Below are 21,442 nucleotides of genomic sequence, written 5' to 3'. Positions count from 1 at the left end.
AGCCCCGCATCGGGCTCTCTGCTCCGTGGAGAGCCTGCTTTCTCCTCTCTCTCTGCCTGCCTCTCTGCCTACTTGTGATCTCTATCAAATAAAAAAATAAAATCTTTAAAAAAAAATTTAAAAAAAAAGGCATTTCTTTAAACACAAAAACAAACAACTATTCGGCCATATATCCTGCCCAAACCTCTTCTCCAAATCCCCTTCAAATATTAAATCATCAGTGGATCTATAAAGCCTCTTTCTTCTTTCTGCTCTTTTAAATATTAGCTGCTTTGCAAATATTTAGCAAATGAAAATATCTGACAACAGCTCTACTTGACAACAGCTCTACTTAGAACTCAAGATCCTATTAAAATAATTTTTAAAAAATCTGTTGGAACACAATGACCAGCAACCGCTAAATATCAAGATGAAAATACCACCCCTGATAATCCGCAGAACTATTAGGAGAAGAGGGAGCTGGGGCTCTTACAAACTCACCGTATGTGAGGGTGTAAACCGGTTTCCCCGTCACGTCCAGGGCAGTCAGACAGGGGCATTTCGCTTGCGTGGTCCCCCAGCGCTGCAAGGCTGACTCAAGAGCAGGAGGCCAGTTACAGATGACTCCTAATGGCTCCCCCTTGACAGGGGTCATCTGCCGTCCCTCAGGCTTAGGCTGGTTGGGGTCTGGCTGAGGTACTGTACCAAAAAAAACCCCAGGGGTTATAAAAATATTACCTGAAATATATACAAAGAAGTAGCAACTCACACAACGTAGGTCTCTAATCTCAAATATATTTCCCTTTTTATCTTTACTTGGTTTAAACTCTGAGGAAAGAAATTATATTGCTAGAAATGGCAATCCACAAACGGGCTGAATTCACCTTCCCACATAATGGTGAAATCACATTTAATGTATTTTATGTAATAAACAAATCTGGACTCTAACAAAGCAAATCACTGAACATACAGAAAAGCACAGAGCATACATTCCTTTTTAGCCATTTTATAATTTTACTCAACTGGTTTTTAAATCTTTAAATCCTTCTAATCCAGAAGTGTCTGATGTTAGAGAGCCAGGTTCCACTGCACTGGATTATATTTAATGAAAAAGCATTAAGCTTTGAGTCAGAAAACCCAAATTTACATTAACGTTTTACCAGTGTGACCTCAGGCAACTTGAGTCACTTGAGCCTCATTTTTCCTCATCTGTAAAATGGGGATAGTAACACTTAGACCACAGGGTCATTATTACACTTGATCTTAGCCAAAAGGCCGAGACGGGATCACAGGGTTATTATTAAACTCAAACAGATAATGAGCATGGATGACAGTGTTCGAGGTCTCTGCACCTTTGTACACATCTTATCTGGCCAATCACTTTGTTCTGGGTACAGCTGCACTCATCCTTGTCAGGATGCAGCTCAAACAGCACGTTCCCTGGGCAGCCATCCCCAGTCATTCCTTCCTTAGTGCTCCCCCACTGTGTGGTGGTCTACCCATATAAAAGCACTAAGGATCCTCAAAGGCTTCTTTTCCTGTGTAAGCTTTTCTCCCCTTAAGCCTGACACCTTCTTGAAAGAAGGCTCGGTTCTTTGTCTTCTTATTGCCTATGGTACCTATTACATAATGGTAGTTCAATCGATGTTAACCAAACTGAGTTTGGGGGAATGAAAGTGCTAGATTATTAACATGGTCATTCCAGAAACTGGAGGTGAATAGTATTTCATATTTTTTCATATAAATAAAAGTCCTCCCAATTTTTCTAAAGAACAAATATTATTCAAATAATAAAAAGCAAAAAAATTCTACTTTTTTAAAGATAATTTACACATGGAACAAAGTCAAGTTATTTACTACCAATGATATGCACAGGATTTGATAAACACTGAGGAAATAAATGCTGTACATATCATTCTTTGAACAAACATTTATTGTTTCTAATAAGTGCTAGGTGCAAGGCGCACAGAATCTGTGCCCTCACGAGGTATCTGGAGTGTAAGAGGGACAAACACACATACTCAGAACTAAGCAGAGAAACATGAGCAGTGCATGACAGAGACATTATAGGGAGGGCAGAAGGAGGCCACATCCCTTGCTTAGAGCACTGAGACCCCCACGTGAACTGAGTCTTAGAGGAAGGGTAAGAATGAGTGGGAGATAAGAGAAGAGGCACAGAAAGGAAAAGAAACAGAATAAGCGGCAAGTATTAGATGGATAAATGAAATGAGAAATAAAATTTTATTTTAAAGCCCAACTTAATGACAGACTTGGAAAATTTACTTAAAATGTTTTGGTTCTTTTTTCTACTAACATAAAACTAATGAAATGGTTTCACTTCCCAATTCACCGCCCAAGGTAAATAATGTTTCAGTTGTCTTTCTGCTTCGTATAGTCCCACACTCTAAACCACCATATGAATTAAAAAAATAAACATGGGTGATTCTAAATAGCTTAGTTTTTATGGACAGACTGTATCTACGGTAGGCATAGTCTTCTGGTCATAAGCGTGAGTCTATTATTGCCATCTACTAGGCCTCAATGCAGACCCTGGGGGACACTCTTTCAAAGGTTTGCAAAGACATGAGGATATTTTTCTTTTCCGATTTAAATAAGCAATTTAAAAAAGCAAATGTTGCCTATTTATAATTAATGGAAAGCTGTTAGTGCTATTCCACCAATGAAAATTGTTCAAGTATGATTCCTTTTATTTATTTTTTTTTTAATTTTTTTTATTTTAATAAACATATAATGTATTTTTATCCCCAGGGGTACAGGTCTGTGAATCGTCTGGTTTACACATTTCACAGCACTCATCATAGCACATACCCTCCCCAATGTCCATTTCCCCACCACCCTCTCCCATCCCCCTTCCCCCCCGCAACCCTCAGTCTGTTTCTTGAGATTGAGTCTTTTATGGTTTGTCTCCCTCCCAATCCCATCTTTTCATTTTTTCTTTTCCTACCTCCCCCCAAACCCCCCCACCTTGCATCTCCACTTCCTCATATCAAAGAGATCATATGATAGTTATATTTCTCCGATTGACTTATTTCGCTAAGCATGATACCCTCTAGTTCCATCCACGTCGTCGCAAATGGCAAGATTTCATGTCTTTTGATGGCTGCATAGTATTCCATTGTGTATATATACCACATCTTCTTTATCCATTCATCTGTTGATGGACATCTAGGCGCTTTCCACAGTTTGGCTATTGTGGACATTGCTGCTATAAACATTCGGGTGCACGTGCCCCTTCGGAGCACCACGTTTGTATCTTAAGTATGATTCCTTTTAAACCGTTATCTTCATTTGCCTGGTTAGTACACAGTGCTAGAAATACTGGGGAGGCTATTACTGGTATGAGCCTCTTGAATATCAATGTATGAGGGAAGACATCCATAGTTCAATGAATTTAGTGACTCCAGAAGGAACATAAAGTCATCTTAAACTCATATGTCAGGCTGCTTGTTGGTTCTGGCTGCATAAAGTGCGCTAAGACCAGATCTAGCCTATTAATGTGCCTAGTTCCATTAACATGTCCAAAGTGATCAAGCCTACTATAATAGTCTCAGGATGTAAAAATGAACTACAAGCTACCAAGGCTCTGTTCTTTTGACAAAACCTTTTGTTAGGTAGATCTGTCATCATCCAGCTTCAACAATTATCAAATGGCCACCTTCATTTCATCTATACTCCTACTCATCTGCTCCCAATTCTTCCTATTAAATCCTAGACATCACATGACTTCATCCATAAATATCTGTTAAATTATTAAATAAAGAAATCACTATTACCACTTCCTCTACGAAGCTTTCTGTAACCACAGAGGTGGGACTGATTTCTGCCCTTCTCCCAGCTGTTGTATTACTTGACACATAATTATTAGTTAAACTATGCTTTCACGTGTATATATTTCAGTACCAGTCTAATGTGTAAACAATATGTAGGAGTGGCTGTATTTTCATAAATCTCTGATCTCCTTTCACCATCTACCACACTATCCTGTAGAAAGCAGACATATGTATGACTGACTCATTTAACAAAAGGATTATATCAAAAAAGACTGGGCTGGGGCACCTGGGTGGTTCAGTTGTAAAATGGCTGCCTTAGGCTCAGGTCGTGGTCCCAGGGTCCTGGGATTGAGCTCTGCATCAGGCTCCCTGCTCGGGGAGAAGCCTGCTTCTCCCTCTCCCACTCCCCCTGCTTGTGTTCCCTCTCTCGCTATGTTTCTCTCATCAAATAATAAAATCTTAAAAAAAAAAAAAAAGACTGGGCAAGTTTGGGGGGCTGTTAAGGAGAGACTTTATTTGAAAGGATTAAGGCAAAGTGGGAAGGAGGGGAAGGACTGCTACAATAGGGAGAACTCGGGGCGCCCGGGTGGCTCAGTCGTTAAGCGTCTGCCTTCGGCTTAGGTCATGATCCCAGGGTCCTGGGATCAAGCCTGGCATCAAGCTCCGTGATCAGCAGGAAGCCTGCTTCTCCCTCTCTCACTTCTCCTGCCTGTGTTCTCTCCCTCACTGTGTCTCTCTGTGTCAAATGAATAAATAAAATCTTAAAAAAAAAAAAAAAGGGAGAACTCTCTGACAGTAAGTTCTGCAAGTGTCTCCGACTGGGCAAATTTTTGAGGCCAAATCTGACATGCATATTCTAGGATAATGCAAAATGTAAACAATTTTTAAAAAATTTTGTATTTAGGAAAGTTCCTAACTTCAGAGAGAGTATTTTCCAAGGATAGTTCTATGCTTCCATAGGTATGTCTGCCTTTCTCTTCCCCTTCCTCCCTCTTTCTTTTACGCCTGAGATCTGAAATACAAATGATCTTTAGGGAAAGAAGAGCAGAGAACTACAAATTCTTTCAACAAAAATGCTGCCTTGTTCCCCCTTAAATCCTATGGTACCTGACAGGCAGTAATTGCCTAAGACATGTCTGTTGAAGGAATATATATCTTTGGTATTATTAGTACTACCTTCCACAATTTCTTCTGAGTCATCCACAAAAAATTCTTTTAAGGGAGGTCTTTTGGGTCGTTTCAGAGTGTTGAGAAGCTGCTGAATTTTGGTGGATACTCTGCTACTGACAGGAACACCTAGAAGGGAAAAAACAGTACGTTACAATTCCATTGATTTTAGGGCTATCTCAGCTTCTCGATCCTCTTAGGTGTTTTTATTTCTAATGACATTTGGCTTGGGCCCACAGTCTTACTCTATCTCAACTGGGCCAAATACATATAAATATGTATGTGACAGGTTTTATGACAACACAGAACAAATACGGTGCTATTATTGACACCTGCTTCCAGATTTCATCTAATCCTCCTCTTTCCTTATAGCATTCTCCCCGCCACCACTTAATTTTTTTGTTCAGAGTATCTTTTGACAATGCAGACTGTCTGAACAAGTAACAGTGCTGCCACGGGGCAGGCTGTTGAAAAGAGGGGGCTCCAGAGGCCATGCAGAACGTGTTAGCGGGCCAGCTACCAGGGAGTTCTGCTCGACCACTCAGGCGCTGCTACCAGGATGTGAATTTTTTCAGTTTAACTAATATTCCCTATTTAGCTGCCCATAAGAACTCCCTACCATCAGCTGTATCCATAAGGCTGGACCTGTTGGATCCTTTGTGCATGCCTTTAACTATCCCCGAGGGGGGCAGATCAATATTTGCTGGGCGCATTGAGGAAGATGATGATGAAGAAGAGGTAGTTGTAGTGACATCAGGGGGAGCAGAGAAATTCTCTAAGAGGGGAGAAAACAAAATTTAGAATTATATTACATTAGCAACAAAATGAATCTTCAAACTTTTGTTGTTTCTTAACAAGGAAAAAACTACATAAACAGGGCATCAACTGTTATAAAATAACCTTTGAAATCAAATTCTACTAGGAAGGTATAATGAGAGGGCAAGAGGTTAAGGAAGGGCATATCAAAATTACCATTTTCAAAAACTTGAATAGTTTTAGTAAGAGCAAATCACATATCAAATATTCCTGAAAAACATTCTTTCCTACACAGAAAGACAGACTAGTAGAAATTCAATATTAATAATTAGAATAAGATTGTGAGCGACTTCAAAATGAAAACAAAGTGAGTATGGTTGTAATGCTACTAATATTCTAGTCTCAAGCATTTCTTCATGTTTATGTTGGCTTATTTATGTTTCTTCTTTCACTGAACATGGAAGGAGTGCCTTGGGACTGGGGTCAGATTACTCAGGTTTCCAGGAAAGAAAACCAGATAAAGCCCACTTCCAATTTTTATAAAATAACCCACAAAAACCTCAGATCTATTTGACAAAGTTCTTCCCTTGATTGAAGCATGATTAAATAATGTTATTGTACTCTGCTTCAGGTAGGGATTCTTAATATTGAAAAACTGAATGACATAAGTTGGAGGAAAGCCATTCAACAGGGATATGTTACAAAAAACTTAGGAAGACATCTGGAGAAGAAAAAGAAAATTAGAGAAAGTAAAATATATGATTCACAAGGTAACAACAAGCCACTCAAAACTATAAAAAAGACAAAAAAGCATCATATAAACAATTTCTAAAATAAATCTGGGGGTAAGGTCTCTATGCCCCAAAAGTCTGTTATTACTAGTTCAATAGTTTTTAAGGTTGCAAATATACTAGCACAATATGTTCATTCCAGCAGTTTTTATAATAGCAGAAAATTGGATACTACCTAAATGTCCAAAACAGGGAAACGGCTAAATAAACCAAGGCAGGGCCATATAATGGCATACTTTGAAACCATAAAAATATAGTATAATTCTATATTAATGACATAAAACATGTTTGTGATACAGTGCTAAGAAAAGCAGGTTATGAACACTATGTTTAGTACAAGACCAAAAACCTACATATTCAATATGCAAAAAAAAAAAAAAAAAAGTCTAGGAAGATACACATTGAAGTGTTACACATTCGTGAAGTGGCTTTATAGATGACTTTATCATTATCTGTCTCTTCACATTTTTCTATTGGGAAGATGAATTGCTTCTGTTAGAGCAAACATCCAAAAGGCAATACTGTTAGATAAAATGGTTTCTGCGAGTACCTGAACAAAAAACTTTTCAAAGCCTAGTAGAAGCAAGAGAAAAAAATATTAGGTCAGATGAAATCATCTTATGAACAAAAATCCAGACAGTTAACTAAGTATTAGGACAATGTTTTTAGTAAGTGAAATTGCTCTTTTAGACAAATGGGGAAATAAAACCTGATCTGGCCATGGCTCTGCTGCTTGTCCTTCCTAAGAGAAGAGATGATGAGCATGTGCACCTGTAGTGTGTAGATTCAGTGAATTACAGGGCAGGGCCAAGAGTGCAAGACAAGGCACCAGCTGTTGGAACTTAGCCTGTTAATGTGGGCAATCATACCCTCCAGGTGGCTATATTCCTTACTAATTACAGGCCTGAATTACAAATTTTCTAAGTTTTTCCTTTCAGCAATCAATTAATAGATTAAAGATATACACATACATATATATTAGAGAAGTCACTGATACGAAACTTAAGACACCACAGACACATGATGTTCAAATACATTACTTAGTGTGAAATGTACCAATTTAGCAGAAGCAGAGATCTGAGCTGTCTTTACCTGCAGATGTCACAAACTCTTTAAAAAACACACACGAAAACATAAAGGTAGAGCGAAGCAAAAGCTACACTCCATACAGGAGCATCGGCAGCGGGTAGCAGCTCACAGAGTATCCACATCCTCAGCCTGCATGCCCCAGTTGTAGCAATAACACAGCAGCAAGGACAACAAATCCAGTCTTTAAGCTAAAGACAAAGGGCTTCGCTAGTATTGTCTTTGTGCAGAATTTGTTCAGTTTTTTGGGGGTTTTGTTTGAGAAAACACAGGTAGCAATACTGGGAAAATATAAGATGTTACATATTTTAATACCTTTTAATACATGGAATATTCTCCAACAGGGATAAACCCTCACTAAGACTGGTGTTATATCTTGCAGCTTGAGTATTGCTGATGGAAATAGCTATGGCTTCAGGTGGGCAACACTATGCATCAATAATGCAGATGATACCTATCATTCCAAATGTATTGCTGGTGTTTCCTTCTTTGCCCCATTAACTGTTATATTCTTTCTGATTTTCTTAGGCCATTCTGAAAAACCTAGTACAAATCATAAACTACTTCCTGAAGGCTGGGAGCCAAATGGAACATAATTTGAGCTTCTTGGGTAGATCCAGCTCCTACCTATTCGAGTATTGGCAAATACATCAGCTAGAGACCCACTGGTTCCTTTGACCTCTCCATGGGACAGCGTAGAAGATGCGGATGAAGAAGTGGACGATCCCTGAATTGAACGGTTGATCCAGGACTCAGCATTCTGTAAGCTCTGTTGCAAGGCAGCAGAGAGCGCAGCTTGGCGTCTCAGAGAGCCCTCATCCTCAGAGGCCGAAGACGTGTCTGTGTGGAATTAGAAAAAAAGAAGTTCTCGATCCTGCCTAGAACAGAGACCTTTCAGTTCGTGCTCATCGATCACACATTCAATTCTGACACCAGCAAATTTTTTTTTTTTTTTTCCCCAGAGAGACAGAGAGATTGGGCAGGGGGACAATGGGGGAGAGAGAATCCTAAGCAGGCTCCATGCCCAGCATGGAGCCCGATATCACAACCCTGAGATCATGACCTGAGCCAAAATCAAGAGTGGGATGTTTAACCAACTAAGCCACCCAGGCGTCCCTATTTACTTCTTAAGGTGTATTAGTATGTAAAGTTTCTCAAGAATCTCAAGGAAAAGTCTATGGACCAGAACCTGCAAAAATAAAACAGCCTAAATCTATAAGTAATTTTAAGTTCTTAAAAAATCCTTTTTAGAATATTTAAACTTCATTCAGTGCTTTTCTGTTCTGAACTTAATCAGGTTTTAAATTCTTCTGGCTTATCTACTAATATTCAAGTAATACTCAAGTGCTTATATAGCTTCCTCAACCTCTTAATTAGAGAACCTTGTGATAGGTTGCTATACTGATTCTGACAAGTACTTTTTAATTAGTGTCTATTCAAAAGGAAATGATCTTGATAGGGCGCTATAAAAACTTACTTTTGTTAACAACGACTTAAGTGTCAAACAGTGAGTTAGGTGCTGGGGAACTAGAAATGGAATTAGAAACAGTGCTTAGCCTGGAGGCATTCATGGTTCTGTGGAAAAGTGGTCACTCAGCACACATAAGCTTTTCAAACATGAGAGGAGACAACCTTGATCTGTATTGCTCTCCTTAATTCTCAGAGAAGAATTGTGAGAAATTTACTGATGTCTGTATTTGGCCTGGCTCTGACTTCAGGAAAATAAGGCCTAAATTAGAAAACCATGTTGAGAAAAACAAAAAAGGAAAAGTTCAACCAAATATAGGATAGCCGAGGGAAGCAGAAGTCAGGAATTTATTTCAAGGCTCCCAGCTTAGGAGGCATACCAGTTAAAGGGGCATTTGGTCTGATCTGAGACAGATCTGTGGATTGGATTTCATTCAATTAGAAAAAAAATTAAACACTCTGTGGTTAGTCCTGCTGAACACTCCAACTCAGGGGAAACTGTAGGTATGCGTTCTGCTTTGGTTCAAAAAGCCAAAGAGAGAGGTGTCTGGCCAGGTACGGTGGGGCCTGCAACTCTCAATCTCAGGGTTGTAATTTTGAACCCATGGTGGGTGTAGAGATTACTTAAAAATAAAATAATTTTAAAAAGAAAAACACAAAGAACCAAAGAGAGAACCAACAGGGCTAAAAGGCTGCTAGCACTTGACAATGGAAATCTGAACCACAAAAGACTAATTTAACCCAGAAGCCAAATTTTGCAGGTCCAGAGCAAGCAAGGAAGTTAAAATAATGATCATATTGTGGCTTCCTGCTCTGAACCACCTCCACCTTATTATCTCATACTGAAGGAGATAGGAGGCCCAAGACAGATTATTTTTATAATCTCCTACATAACTACAATACATGCTGGAAACTATGTCAGGTTCTGGGGATTCTGAGATAGATAGTTCTTAAGAGACAGTGCCCTAAAAAGGCTTACAGTCCAGTACAGGAGACACAATCCCATGGACTATCTCATAAGAGTACAAGAAACAGGGTAAGCAAAGGGTTTCCCAAGAGGGGCACCAATCTTAGTTGAGGATTTCAAGAACTTCTATGTAAATGGAGTAAAGACTTTGAGGTGTGCGGGGCAAAAGAGTCTGGAGAGTAAATAGTGGTCAGACCCCAAAGGATACGTTGATGCGGTTCTTTAAAGGGGAAAGAGATCTATAATGCAAAAGGAGAGTGACTTAAGGAAAATATAGAGAAAGAAAAGTAACAGCATCTGTAACTTCTTATTTAAGGAAAGAGGTCTGTACCATTTCCAAAAAATATTCCAACATTTCAGTGATGCCTTGGGAGGCAGAGATTTCTGTCTTTGTAAACATGCTAAAGAAATGAATTGGCGGGTGGCGTGGGGCAGGTAAATCTGACCCTTAGAACAAAGTACTTTCAGGGTCATACAACTCAGGATCCCACAAACGCCACTGGATTTACAGGCTGTCTTTATTAGATCATTTATTTTAAACTGTGTTAAGTCTAAAATCAGAATAACCCAATTTCAGAAGACAGTAAAAACAGTATTCTCATGATTAGGTTTATGGAAAATTGGCTTCACTATGTTTCTATATTGGATCAATTATGTAATTAGGTGTATTGTTTCAATTCAATTACCTTGCTTGCCTGCCAGTCCTCCTGAGAGTTTAGTGACTACAACTGTGGGCCGGCTTAGTGAGAAAAACATGCCCTTGGTGTCTGTCTTCCATTTGAACTCTGGGGTCCACCCCTCACAAGCTATGTGACTTGGGGATAAAATGATCCACCTTCTCAGATTCAACAAATACCACTAAGCGCTATACTAGTTAGCAGAAATAAAATGGTGAATAAGGAAGATGTGTCCCTATTCTAATAGGACTTAGAATCTTATAGTGCAGGAACTCAAGGAAGTGAGCCCTAAACCCAGGCAGGCTGCAAGGGTAACTAACTATTGGTTCTGAGGGCTGGGGGGTAGGGGTGGAGGTTGGGGGGTTGGGCAAAGAGTCAGGGAGAGGGAACAGCATGTGAGGAAGCTGGGAGGGGACAGAAAACAAGACACATTTGAAGATCTGAAAGAAATGGGACTAGCCGAAGCACAGGATGCTACTACTGATGAAAGATGAGGCTGGACAAGTGGACAGCACTGGGCCGCTAAGGGTCTTTGTGCTAACTGCAGCAGGAGGCCATGAAATGAGACAATGTCCAGAAGGCACCCCCAGCAGTGCCAGTACATAGCAGTTGGGCAGTAACCTTAGTTCCCCTTCTCCTCCCCAAACAGTCCGCCCTACGTTAGCTCACAGGCACGAAATGGCTATGCAAAGCTTCCAGCAGATCACGTATTAAGATCACACAAAATGTAATAAGCACCACTCAGGGACTGTATCTTTTTAGAAATAAAAACGGGTCCCTTAAATATTTATATGTTTATTTGGTAATTTTTGGGTTTGTTAAGTAGCTATCACCCAGGAAACTGCTGTGGATTAGCAGAAATCTAGGCAAAATTTAATAGAAATAAAATTATTTTCCCACTGATTCTGCTCCGGCTGAACATGAACTCCTAACTCTTCTTACCATCACAACTCAAGTTCCTTGCCTAAACTCTACTCTTATGTAACAGAACAGGAAACAATTTTTTTTTTAAGATTTTATTTATTTATATGACAGGGAGAGTGCACAAGTAGGCAGAGCAGGCAGAGGGAGAGGGAGAAGCAGACTCCCCACTGAGCAGGGAGTCTGATGTGGCTCCATCCTAGGACCCTGGGATCATGACCGGAGCCGAAGGCAGCTGCTCAACCTACTGAGCCACCCAGGTGCCCCCAGAAAACAATTTTAAAAACATGGTTTGCCCTTCAGTTTATAGTTGGTGTGATTTTAACACAGCTCCATTTTTTTTTAAAGATTTTATTCATTTATTTGACAGGCAGAAATCACAAGTAGGCAGAGAAACAGGCAGAGAGAGAGGAGGAAGCAGGCTCCCCACCGAGCAGAGAGCCCGATGTGGGGCTTGATCCCAGGACCCTGGGATCACGACCTGTGCTGAAGGCAGAGGCTTTAAACCACTGAGCCACCCAGGCGCCCCAACACAGCTCCATTTTATACTGATAATCAGAAGCCTAAAATCCATTCATAACCAATTACAAAACATATAACAATTAGCTTGTCAATTTTAAGGGAAGGAAAGTCCTGAATTTACTGCCTTTAACTGTTGTAGCACTTTTAGTCATTAGCCATGTGTGGAAATGACTTCCCTCTTCTTGGTAGAAAACAGATCTATGACATCTAAAAATGTTTATTTTTTAAAAAATATTTTATTTATTTATCTGACACAGAGAGAGAGAGATCACAAGCAGGCAGAGGCAGGCAGAGAGAGAGGGGAGGAAGCAGGCTCCCCGCGGAGCAGAGAGCCCGATGCGGGGCTTGATCCCAGGACCCCGGGATCACGACCGGAGCCAAAGGCAGAGGCTCAACCCACTGAGCCACCCAGGTGCCCCTAAAAATGTTTATTTTAAAAAGTTTAAACACCTACCCACTCTACCTACTAACAGAATAATCGATCCAATCCACTCCTCAGTATCTACCCAAGTGAAAGGAAAATATAGAAGGACTTGTACATGAATGTTTACAGCAGCTTTATTTGTAACAGGTAAAAACTGGAAAGTACCCAAATGTGCATCAAGAACTGAACGGATAAACAAATCGTGTGACAGACTACTATTCAGCAATAAAGAGGAATGAAGCTATGATATACACGACATGGATGAATCTCGAAACAATTATGCAGAGTGAAATATGACAGACCTCTCCCTGTCCTAAAAAAGTACAACATACAATCATACAAAAGTATGATTCTATTTATATGAAATCCTAGAAAATACAAACCAATGTACAGTGACAGAAAATAGATCATTGGGAGGAAGAGAAGTAGGACTACAAAGGGATTATGAGGAAATTTTGTGGGGGGGGGATGTTGGATAAGGTTCATTTTCTTAATTGTGGTGATGGTTTCACAGTTTTGCTATGTCAAAACAGCAAAAAATACACTTTAAGTATGTTTATTGTACGTGGATTCTAATTCAATAAACTGTAAGAAGAACTGATTTAAAAAGATTTGTAGGGGTGAAAATGGCACCTTGGTGAGAGGATGGTAACATCTCAGTCAATCTACACAACTTGAGGATACTGTGCAAGCAGGACACACTCCTGGAAAGACAGTGTCTGCCACGGCGTTCTGACAGCTGATGCCAAAATCAGGCCCAGACATCAGCTTAGAATAGTAGCTAGGTCAAGATTCACTGAAAGAAAGATCTTATCCTAACAAAATACACCACATAAGCTAGCCCAAGAAATAGGAGCTTCAAAGAACAAGGAAAGGAAACAATCACTAGGACAGTTAGTGAATGGCTTCTGACTGGCATGAATTGCCTGACCATGAATGCCCAAACTGGAACCCTTCTGAGAGAAGGAGTACTCCCTATCAATAATTACTCCAGGGGCGCCTGGGTGGCTCAATTGGTTAGGTGGCTGCCTTCGGCTCAGGTCGTGATCCCGGGGTCCTGGGATCGAGCCCCACATCGGGCTCCCTGCTCAGTGGAGAGCCTGCTTCTCCCTCTCCCTCTGCCTGATGCTCTGCCTACTTGTGCTCTCTATCTCTCTGTCAAATAAATAAATAAATAAATCTTTAAAAAAAAATAATAATTACTCCAGGGTCACTCTATCTACAGGGGATCACCAAACACAGTTTTTCTGGGTATTTCCCCCATGTCTATGAAGAAACAGTTCACAAAATCAATTAACATTACAAATAATACTGTTGTCCTTTGAACAAACACAGGTGTTAGAGGCACTGGCCCCATCATGGTAGAAAGTCCATGTAAAACTTTGACTCACCCAAAACTTAACTACTAAGAGCTTACGGCTGACCAGAAGCCTTCCTGGTAATATCAACAATCAACACATGTTTCATATGTTATATGTATTGTATACTGTATTCTTAAAGTAAGCTAGAGAAAAGAAAATGTTATTAAGAAAATCATAAGGAGGGCTCCGCGCCTAGGTGGCTCAGTTGGTTAAGCGACTGCCTTCGGCTCATGTCATGATCCCGGAATCCCAGAACTGAGTCCCACTTCAGGCTCCCTGCTCAGTGGGGAGCCTGCTTTTCCCTCTGACCCTCCCCCCTCTCATGCTCTCTCTCTCTCTCTCAAAATCTTTAAAAAAAGAAAATCATGAGGAAGAGAAATACCTTTACAGTACTGTACTATTAAAAAAAAATCCCCATAAAAGTGGACCCACGAAGTTCAAATTGTGTTGTTCATGGGTCAACTATATTGAGGTAAGAAAAGAGATTTAAAAAAAAAAAAAAACAACTTATTGCCTATTTGAAAAGTTTGATCAAACTTGCAGCAACTGCTAGAGCTCCAGATTTACCACAAAATATTTACTTGACACTATGGTAGAAGGAGAGGCAATATGCCAAGTGGTTTAGAGAATGGGCTTTTTAGGTCAGACTGCTCTGAATTCTGATCTTAGCTCTGCCACTGAGAGCTCTTGGGCAAATCAGTTCTTAAGGGTCTAATTTTGCTGTTTGCTGTTGTTGTTCTTTTTCTATTCTATTTTTGGACTGTTTGCTCACAAAATTCAGTGGATCTTTATCTCTGAGAATCCTAAGTTCTTGGGTTGAGGTTGTATCCTTGCAGAAACTATTTGTGTCCCAAGGTTATTATCATCAGCCCAAAGACCATTTTTTAATGTTAGTTAGTTCTTACCAGGCAGTACAGTGAAACTCAAACCTTGAACCCACTTGACCTCAAATTCTTAGGGAAGGTCTGAGTCCCCATTATTCCAAGGTCAGGCACAAGGCAAGCTTTCTTGACAACATCTTTTGCTGGCATGTTAAGTTTTTCTAGTTCGCTCTTCTGATGAAGATGTTAAGCCCCTCCAGGGATATCAATTCCAACCTCCAACCTTGTTGTTGTTATTATTTTTTAAGTAAGCTCTACAACCAACGTGGGGCTCGAACTCACAACCCCAAATCAAGAGTCACATGCTCTACAGACTGGGCCAGTCAGGCACCCCCAACCTCTAACCTCACAGGTTCAAGGTTTTATCTTTTCTATCCTTATAGTAATTAAATTTAGACCCCTGTTTCCTGCCCCCCTGCTCCCCAGGACAGGGAAAATGAGCACCATCTCAGCACTCTGATGTTTAGTGACTGTTCTCTCTCTCTCGTTCCTATATGTATTTAAAAGGAAACTGGTTATAGTCTATCTAGCATTTCTAAAGGGAAGTTTTCTTTTCCCTGTTCTAGATGAGAATTTTCAGATTATTTAATTGACTTAAACAGCTAGAAAAAGAAGTCTGGGCAAGTTACTGGGCTTCTCTAAACCTGTTTTCTCATTTGTAAAATGGGACAGAGGACTGTCGAGAAAAAGAAAATGAAAAATATATACTAAGCACTTAGCCCTTAGACTAGTACACAGAGGGGACTCAAAAAATGGTAACTATGAAATTAGTTTTACTGGAAGCCTTAAATTTTATAATAGGCCATTGAAATAAACAAATTCAGTCTGACAGAGAGGGATTTTATTGTGCTTTGGCTTAAAGAATACTGAATATTTGCTGCTCTCCCAAGTAACTGCAGACCACTGCTCATAACCTATACCAAAAATTAAAGTATGCTATTAACATGATCCAAGTCTACTAATTAGAACACATTTTATAGGGGTCTGATTTGCCAATTCTGTTTATTTTGCAGTTTTGAATAAAACTGGAATGTTTGGGGAAAACTCCCCAAGCTGTTAATACACACAAGTGTTCTCTTTTAAGTTTAAATTAACTAACTAGAATATGTTTGGGTCTATAAGCTTTCAGAAGGCAGCAGCTATTCAATTTGCTTAAAATAATACCCATTCCGGTACCAAGAACCCATGAGTATCAATTAAGTAAAAAATAATCACCGAAACATGACACTCTGGTAGAGTAAAAAAACAGAATCAAGAAGACCTGAGTCTGGTATGTATTTGTGCTGTCTGACCTGAGGCGAATCCCTTAGTGACTATGAACCTGTTTGTCTCTTCGTCTCTAAAGGACTCTGCCTTTCTATGTCACAGAGTGCCTATGAGGAGCAAATGAGGCAGGGTAGCCATTGTGGAAGCCACATGGAAGGCCCTTACATACCGTAACGTACCGCAATTCTTACAAGGCATTATTAAAGTATGTTAGAAGTATATAACAATATCCTAAATCTGTTCATGGGCATTGCTATCTTATATAAAAATGCAGAGAGGTAAATTTCTCCTTGTCTGGTCCCATGAATTACTACTGTAGTCACTTTCAAGCAGGGCCCTATGTGGGACAGATGTCTAAATTCATTCTACCCAAGGCAGCTGAAATAGCTCACTGTGTTTTGGGGTCATTCTGTGGTCTATTTGGTCATCGAAGTACTCTCAGAATGCAGCACAGGGTAAGTCCACAAGGGTGGAGAAAAAAATCAGAGGGGAAAACAATGTATGCTGCATTTTCTGCATTGTGTTTACCCGTATGAATGAGAAACAGCATTACACAAAGAACCCCTACAAAGAAAGAGCTGAGGTAATTGCCTCACGACATCAGTAAATGATTTCAGCACATAAAGGGAACTGGATGGCAGTAATTCAAGCAGGCTAAAAAAGACTCTGAAAAAGGCCACAGGCACTGAAAGAACCATAGTTTGCTACCAACGTGGAAAACTTAAATTTTCCAGTCCATAAGACAGAAATCAGTGTACATACCAATAAGCAAATCTTAGGTTGACTGACATTGTATTATTTGTGAATGATAGATGAACAAAAGCCAATTATTTCCCAACTATTTGTTGTATTTTCCATTCCACATAATACTATGACTACGGCCAAAATCTATGGCATATTCTATTTCCTAAATCCTTTTATTAAATCCTTCCCAAAAGAGAACTAAAATTTCACCGGTTCAGCAATTCCAACAGTTATGTGGTGGATGCCTCCTGAAGAAGCCGGGCGGCTAGTGCACTCCCACAGGTATCCCAGGCGCCAGGCTCACACGGGGACAGCGCGAGGCGCAGCGCGACCACTCAGACAGCACCCCAAGGGTGACCCGACTAAATCCCTATGAAATCTGAGGCCAGTTTTGCTCTGCAAGGGTAGTACAACTATTCTAGAAAGAGTGCCATGGCAAGGTCATTTTCATAGTTGCCCAGAACTCTTTTTTTTTTAACCACCTATAATCAGCAATAATTAATGTCCATCCTCTTCCTCCTCCCCAACCCTGAGGGCGGCTCAGCATTCTTCTGACCTTCAGTGTTTCAGGGGCTATCAGAGTAAATATGCGAGATGAATGAACCCTACCTGCCGTCTTTGGGTTAGAGGGAGACAGTGATGTCAGATTAAACTGCAATAGAACAGGAGACCACCCAGTCTCTCAGCAATGGCTCTCAGAAGCTCTGGAGAGATCCTGACACGGGGACAGCAAATTCCATTCCCTAAAATGAACAGAGCTGATGGGTGCCCTATGATACAGTTCTTCCATACTGCCTCACGCTAAACACAGGCATGTGCGTAACTGCAGAATGACAGCATCAAGACCTAGTGCCATGTGGGGGCCATGTGGGGGCCATGTGGGGACCATGTGAGAGATCCCTCTGGGGGGTGCGCTCAACGTTTCTTCATGCTGGGAGAATTCCTCTTCTTTTTGACAACATTCAGGTCCCTGACAGTATGTTAAAGTTTCTCGTAAGCTATTCAGAGATCCCTGGATCTGGATGGAGCTAAATGGATAGGAAACCTTTTTCTTACTCTGCTCTGCTGAATAGAGGTCTTAGGAGAAAGGACCGTATCTCAATAATCATGAAATTATTAAGACGCATAAGGTGATCCAGAACATAATGCCACATCTTTAAGGCTGCAGACAGAGTACAATGTTACTGTTTAGAGATCCAGAGGACTGTAGTGAATGCCAAAGGACTGTGGTCTCATTCAGCAATGAATAGCCATGACTTGTTTCTGGAGTTGGTAAATTCCCCGAAGGCAGTGACTTTTGTAAAAGGATAAAAAAAGGTTTCCATTCCTTCCGAGCATTCTCAAGATCCTTTGCTGCACTCTCACATTTAACTCGAGGCCATGAGAGCAGACTATTTACTCTGAAACTGCAGTTCTTTAATACAGCCATGGAGAGGATTGTTTCTAAGAACTACGCGTCACGTTGCTCCCTACCCTTTGCCATTTATTACAACTGACCCCTCAGCTGCACTGCAGCAGAATCTGCCAACAAGGAATAGCTCCTACGCTGAGAGCCCCCTTTGTCCACCAGGACCTAACTGGTGCTATACTGATGTGGAAGGGAAACTGTCCAAGATTTTGAATGAATGGGCTGGAAGTACGCACCATTACAGACACAAAATGTCTTATTGTGAAGTTCTGCTAGAGGTATCCTGTGTTACGTTTTGAGAAACACTTGAAGCCACAAAGCTATTTCTCTTTCAAACATATTGACACCACAGATGTAAAGAAAAAAAAAAAGCACACACAGTTAATGAGCCCACAGCACACCCAAATGCTCTGAGAAGTTAGCCAAAACCTAGGAGAAAACTATTAATATGAACCCAGACCAGGGAACAGGATCCATGGAAATAGCTCAACTTGACAGCTATGAATCAAAGTCAATCATGAGAATGTGACCTTCTCCCCAAAGATATGGTAAGTCCTTTAGACCAAAACTACAGGGAAAAAATTTTTTCCCTAAAGATTTCATTACCAGTACCATGATAGTAGACAGAAACGATACCGAGGCTCTGAAATAGAGTTATTATGTTTAGTCTCAGAGGCCTACGTGGAGATCTTGTCTGAGATTTCATTTAAAAATTTAAAGGTTTTTAGGAACTTTGGTAAAGATTCTAAATAGACAAGATAACTTAAAGTTGTTCCATTTGCTTCTCAAATAGCAAGTTAAAAATCCTAAATTTACTTTAGGGGTAGAGATTCTAAACCTGGGGAATGAGAATGGGATGGAGCCACTTAATTTTTGCTGACCTCGTGAACCCATTATAAAAAGTGGATTCTTAAAAATATATAAATGTATATAAAATAGATTAACACATACACAAACACACTTATGTATGTTTTTCAGATCTATTAAAACTGCATGACTGCTCACATCTTTAATGACACATAAAACTTTGTCCCAAGTGCACTTACTCTATAGAAACAAAACATCTGATACAGGAGTACAAATATGTTAAAGAAATGTATGACTATGGGTCATATTTTAGATGTCAACAAAAATAGCTATTAAACAACAGAAGGAAATTTTTTTAGACCCTAAGCTTTGGCCTGTGTTTATTTATGGCTACATGAGTTTGGGGGTTTCATCAAGGAAATGCTGGAAATTCAGAAGGACATTAAAAAAAAAATAGCTTTATTCTTAAGGCCTCTTTTTGTTTTGTTTTGTTTTTTTTTAAATTTTAATAAACATATAATGTATTTTTATCCCCAGGGGTACAGGTCTGTGAATCACCAGGTAAGGCCTCTTTTTGTATGTCATTTACAACATGACAACTGAAAGCTGCCACCTTCAATGTGTACTCTTATACACCTTGGATGATGAGCAAAGTTCCAGCTCCTACCTCAGAAAAGAAAAAGCCAAGCTTATTTCAGGAACATCAAAGGAGTAACTGTCAGAGAGAAAGGTTCTGATAAACCTACCAGGAGGTGTGCAGGCATCTGCAGGAGACTGGACGAATGTGGACCGCCTTTTGGTTGGCATGGGCAGAGCCATTTTCTGTTCTTTATGCTTTGCCAGTGCGGCTTGAACTGCTTCTGTATGGATATCTGAAAGATTAAACATTTGCATTTATTAGCTCCTGGTTCTTAAGGTGTTTACTTCTGTGAGCTGAACTATCACCACCACAATTGTTGCAAGTGGATGTTCAGGTGATTTTTACCTATAATTTGTGTTGTAACAATTAAAATAAAAATGAAAAAGAGGAGACAAAAGAAGCCAAGCGTAACTTTTAAAATAATTTTTTTTAAAGATTTTATTTATTTATTTATTTGACACAGAGAGAGAGCGCACAAGCAGGCAGAGAGAGACATGGAAGCAGGCTACCGGCTGAGCAGAGAGCCGGATGCGGGGCTTGATCCCAGGACCCTGAGACCACGACGCGAGCTGAAGGCAGAGGCTCAAACCACTGAGCCACCCAGGCGCCCCAGCCAAGTGTAACTTTATAGAGAAGGAAAAAGAAGCCCAGAATGATTAGGTGACTGCTTCAGACACCGAAAAAGGGGTTAATGGAGATGGGGGGCAGGGGTGGGGCGAGGGTAAAGGAATCTAACACGCACCCATGCCAGGCAGGGAATCCTACCCCTGAATGGAATGAGTGTTATGCAGGTACCTAGAGGACACTCATTATTTTTCAGGAAAAGAAGCTTATGATCTGCTCAACTATCTGAAAGGGGTTGAGACCCCTCAGTTCTATACCACAGAAAACAGAAGAGCTGATTCTGATCTAGAAAAGAATGTAAGGGCTGATGGTACTTGTTTGCCACTTTGGCCGCAAGAAAATTCAGTTCTCCCTTTGAAGTCTAGTAGGAGTCTCAAAATTAACATATCCAGACAGAACTCTTGATTCTCCACTCTCACCACAAAATACACTCTACATTTCTGCAAAATCCTATTAAGGTAGGTAACAACTGAAGTAGCTTCCCAGTTCACAAGAAATCGTCTCGGGAATGGGTCCAGTCAGCGGACATGCAAGCTATCCTTAGAAGCTGTCTGAGCCATGTAAAGGTGCCCCTTATAAAAGCTGGACCAATCAGGTCCTTTTAGTGGAGAAGGGGGGAATTTAACTGAATCAAGAAAACACAGGTCCTAGAACTGAGTCACTTTAATGATAATGACCTACACAGAAGAAAGGTTCTTGAACTTCAAGGTTGAGACCCCCAAAGCTCTCTCTCCTTTTCTAGGGATTTCTCAACTGTTCCTCTGCTTCTGTGATTTACCCCAGCTATTTAAGGTAGCCTGAGCTAGACTGTTTCATGCAACAACAAAAAAACCTTCACTAAGATAAACAGAAACATCTTTCTGTGTAAATATAGTCCTACAACATAATTTTAAAGGGCTGCATAGAATTTCACTATATGTCTGTGCCATAATTTATTTAAGCAACTTTGTTTCCAAAGTTTTGCTACTATTCATAGCAACTATTCACAGCAAGACTAATTCAGTATTTTCACCTTAGTGCATATGTCTAATCCTGTATCTGTAGGATTAATTCCAAAAATTGCTGAGATGTATTTCCTAAGAACAAGGATTTTACTCTTATATAACCACAGTATATTTATCAAAATCCAAAAATTAAAAATTGATACAAACTATTATATAACC

The 21,442-nt window shown here is 40.1% G+C and overlaps 1 protein-coding gene across 1 annotated transcript in view; it reads right to left on the bottom strand.

Annotated features, from left to right (window-relative positions):
* Window positions 1–21,442, bottom strand: part of DIP2B (disco interacting protein 2 homolog B) — a 223,057-nt gene that overhangs the window by 59,986 nt on the left and 141,629 nt on the right. Inside the window, exons 4-8 of the mRNA XM_080809970.1 lie at window positions 19,762–19,887; window positions 8,198–8,410; window positions 5,557–5,712; window positions 4,947–5,066; window positions 481–678 (exon numbers count right to left, since the gene is read on the bottom strand). Of these exons, the coding sequence (XP_080666096.1) occupies window positions 481–678; window positions 4,947–5,066; window positions 5,557–5,712; window positions 8,198–8,410; window positions 19,762–19,887 (813 nt within the window). The remainder of the gene's footprint in view (window positions 1–480; window positions 679–4,946; window positions 5,067–5,556; window positions 5,713–8,197; window positions 8,411–19,761; window positions 19,888–21,442) is intronic.

Source organism: Martes martes (genome assembly GCF_963455335.1).
Source record: "Martes martes genome assembly, chromosome: 8".
NCBI classification, from domain to species: domain Eukaryota; kingdom Metazoa; phylum Chordata; class Mammalia; order Carnivora; family Mustelidae; genus Martes; species Martes martes.
The sequence above is the reverse complement of the archived record's forward strand: the minus strand, read 5'-3'. Positions and strand labels throughout refer to the sequence as shown.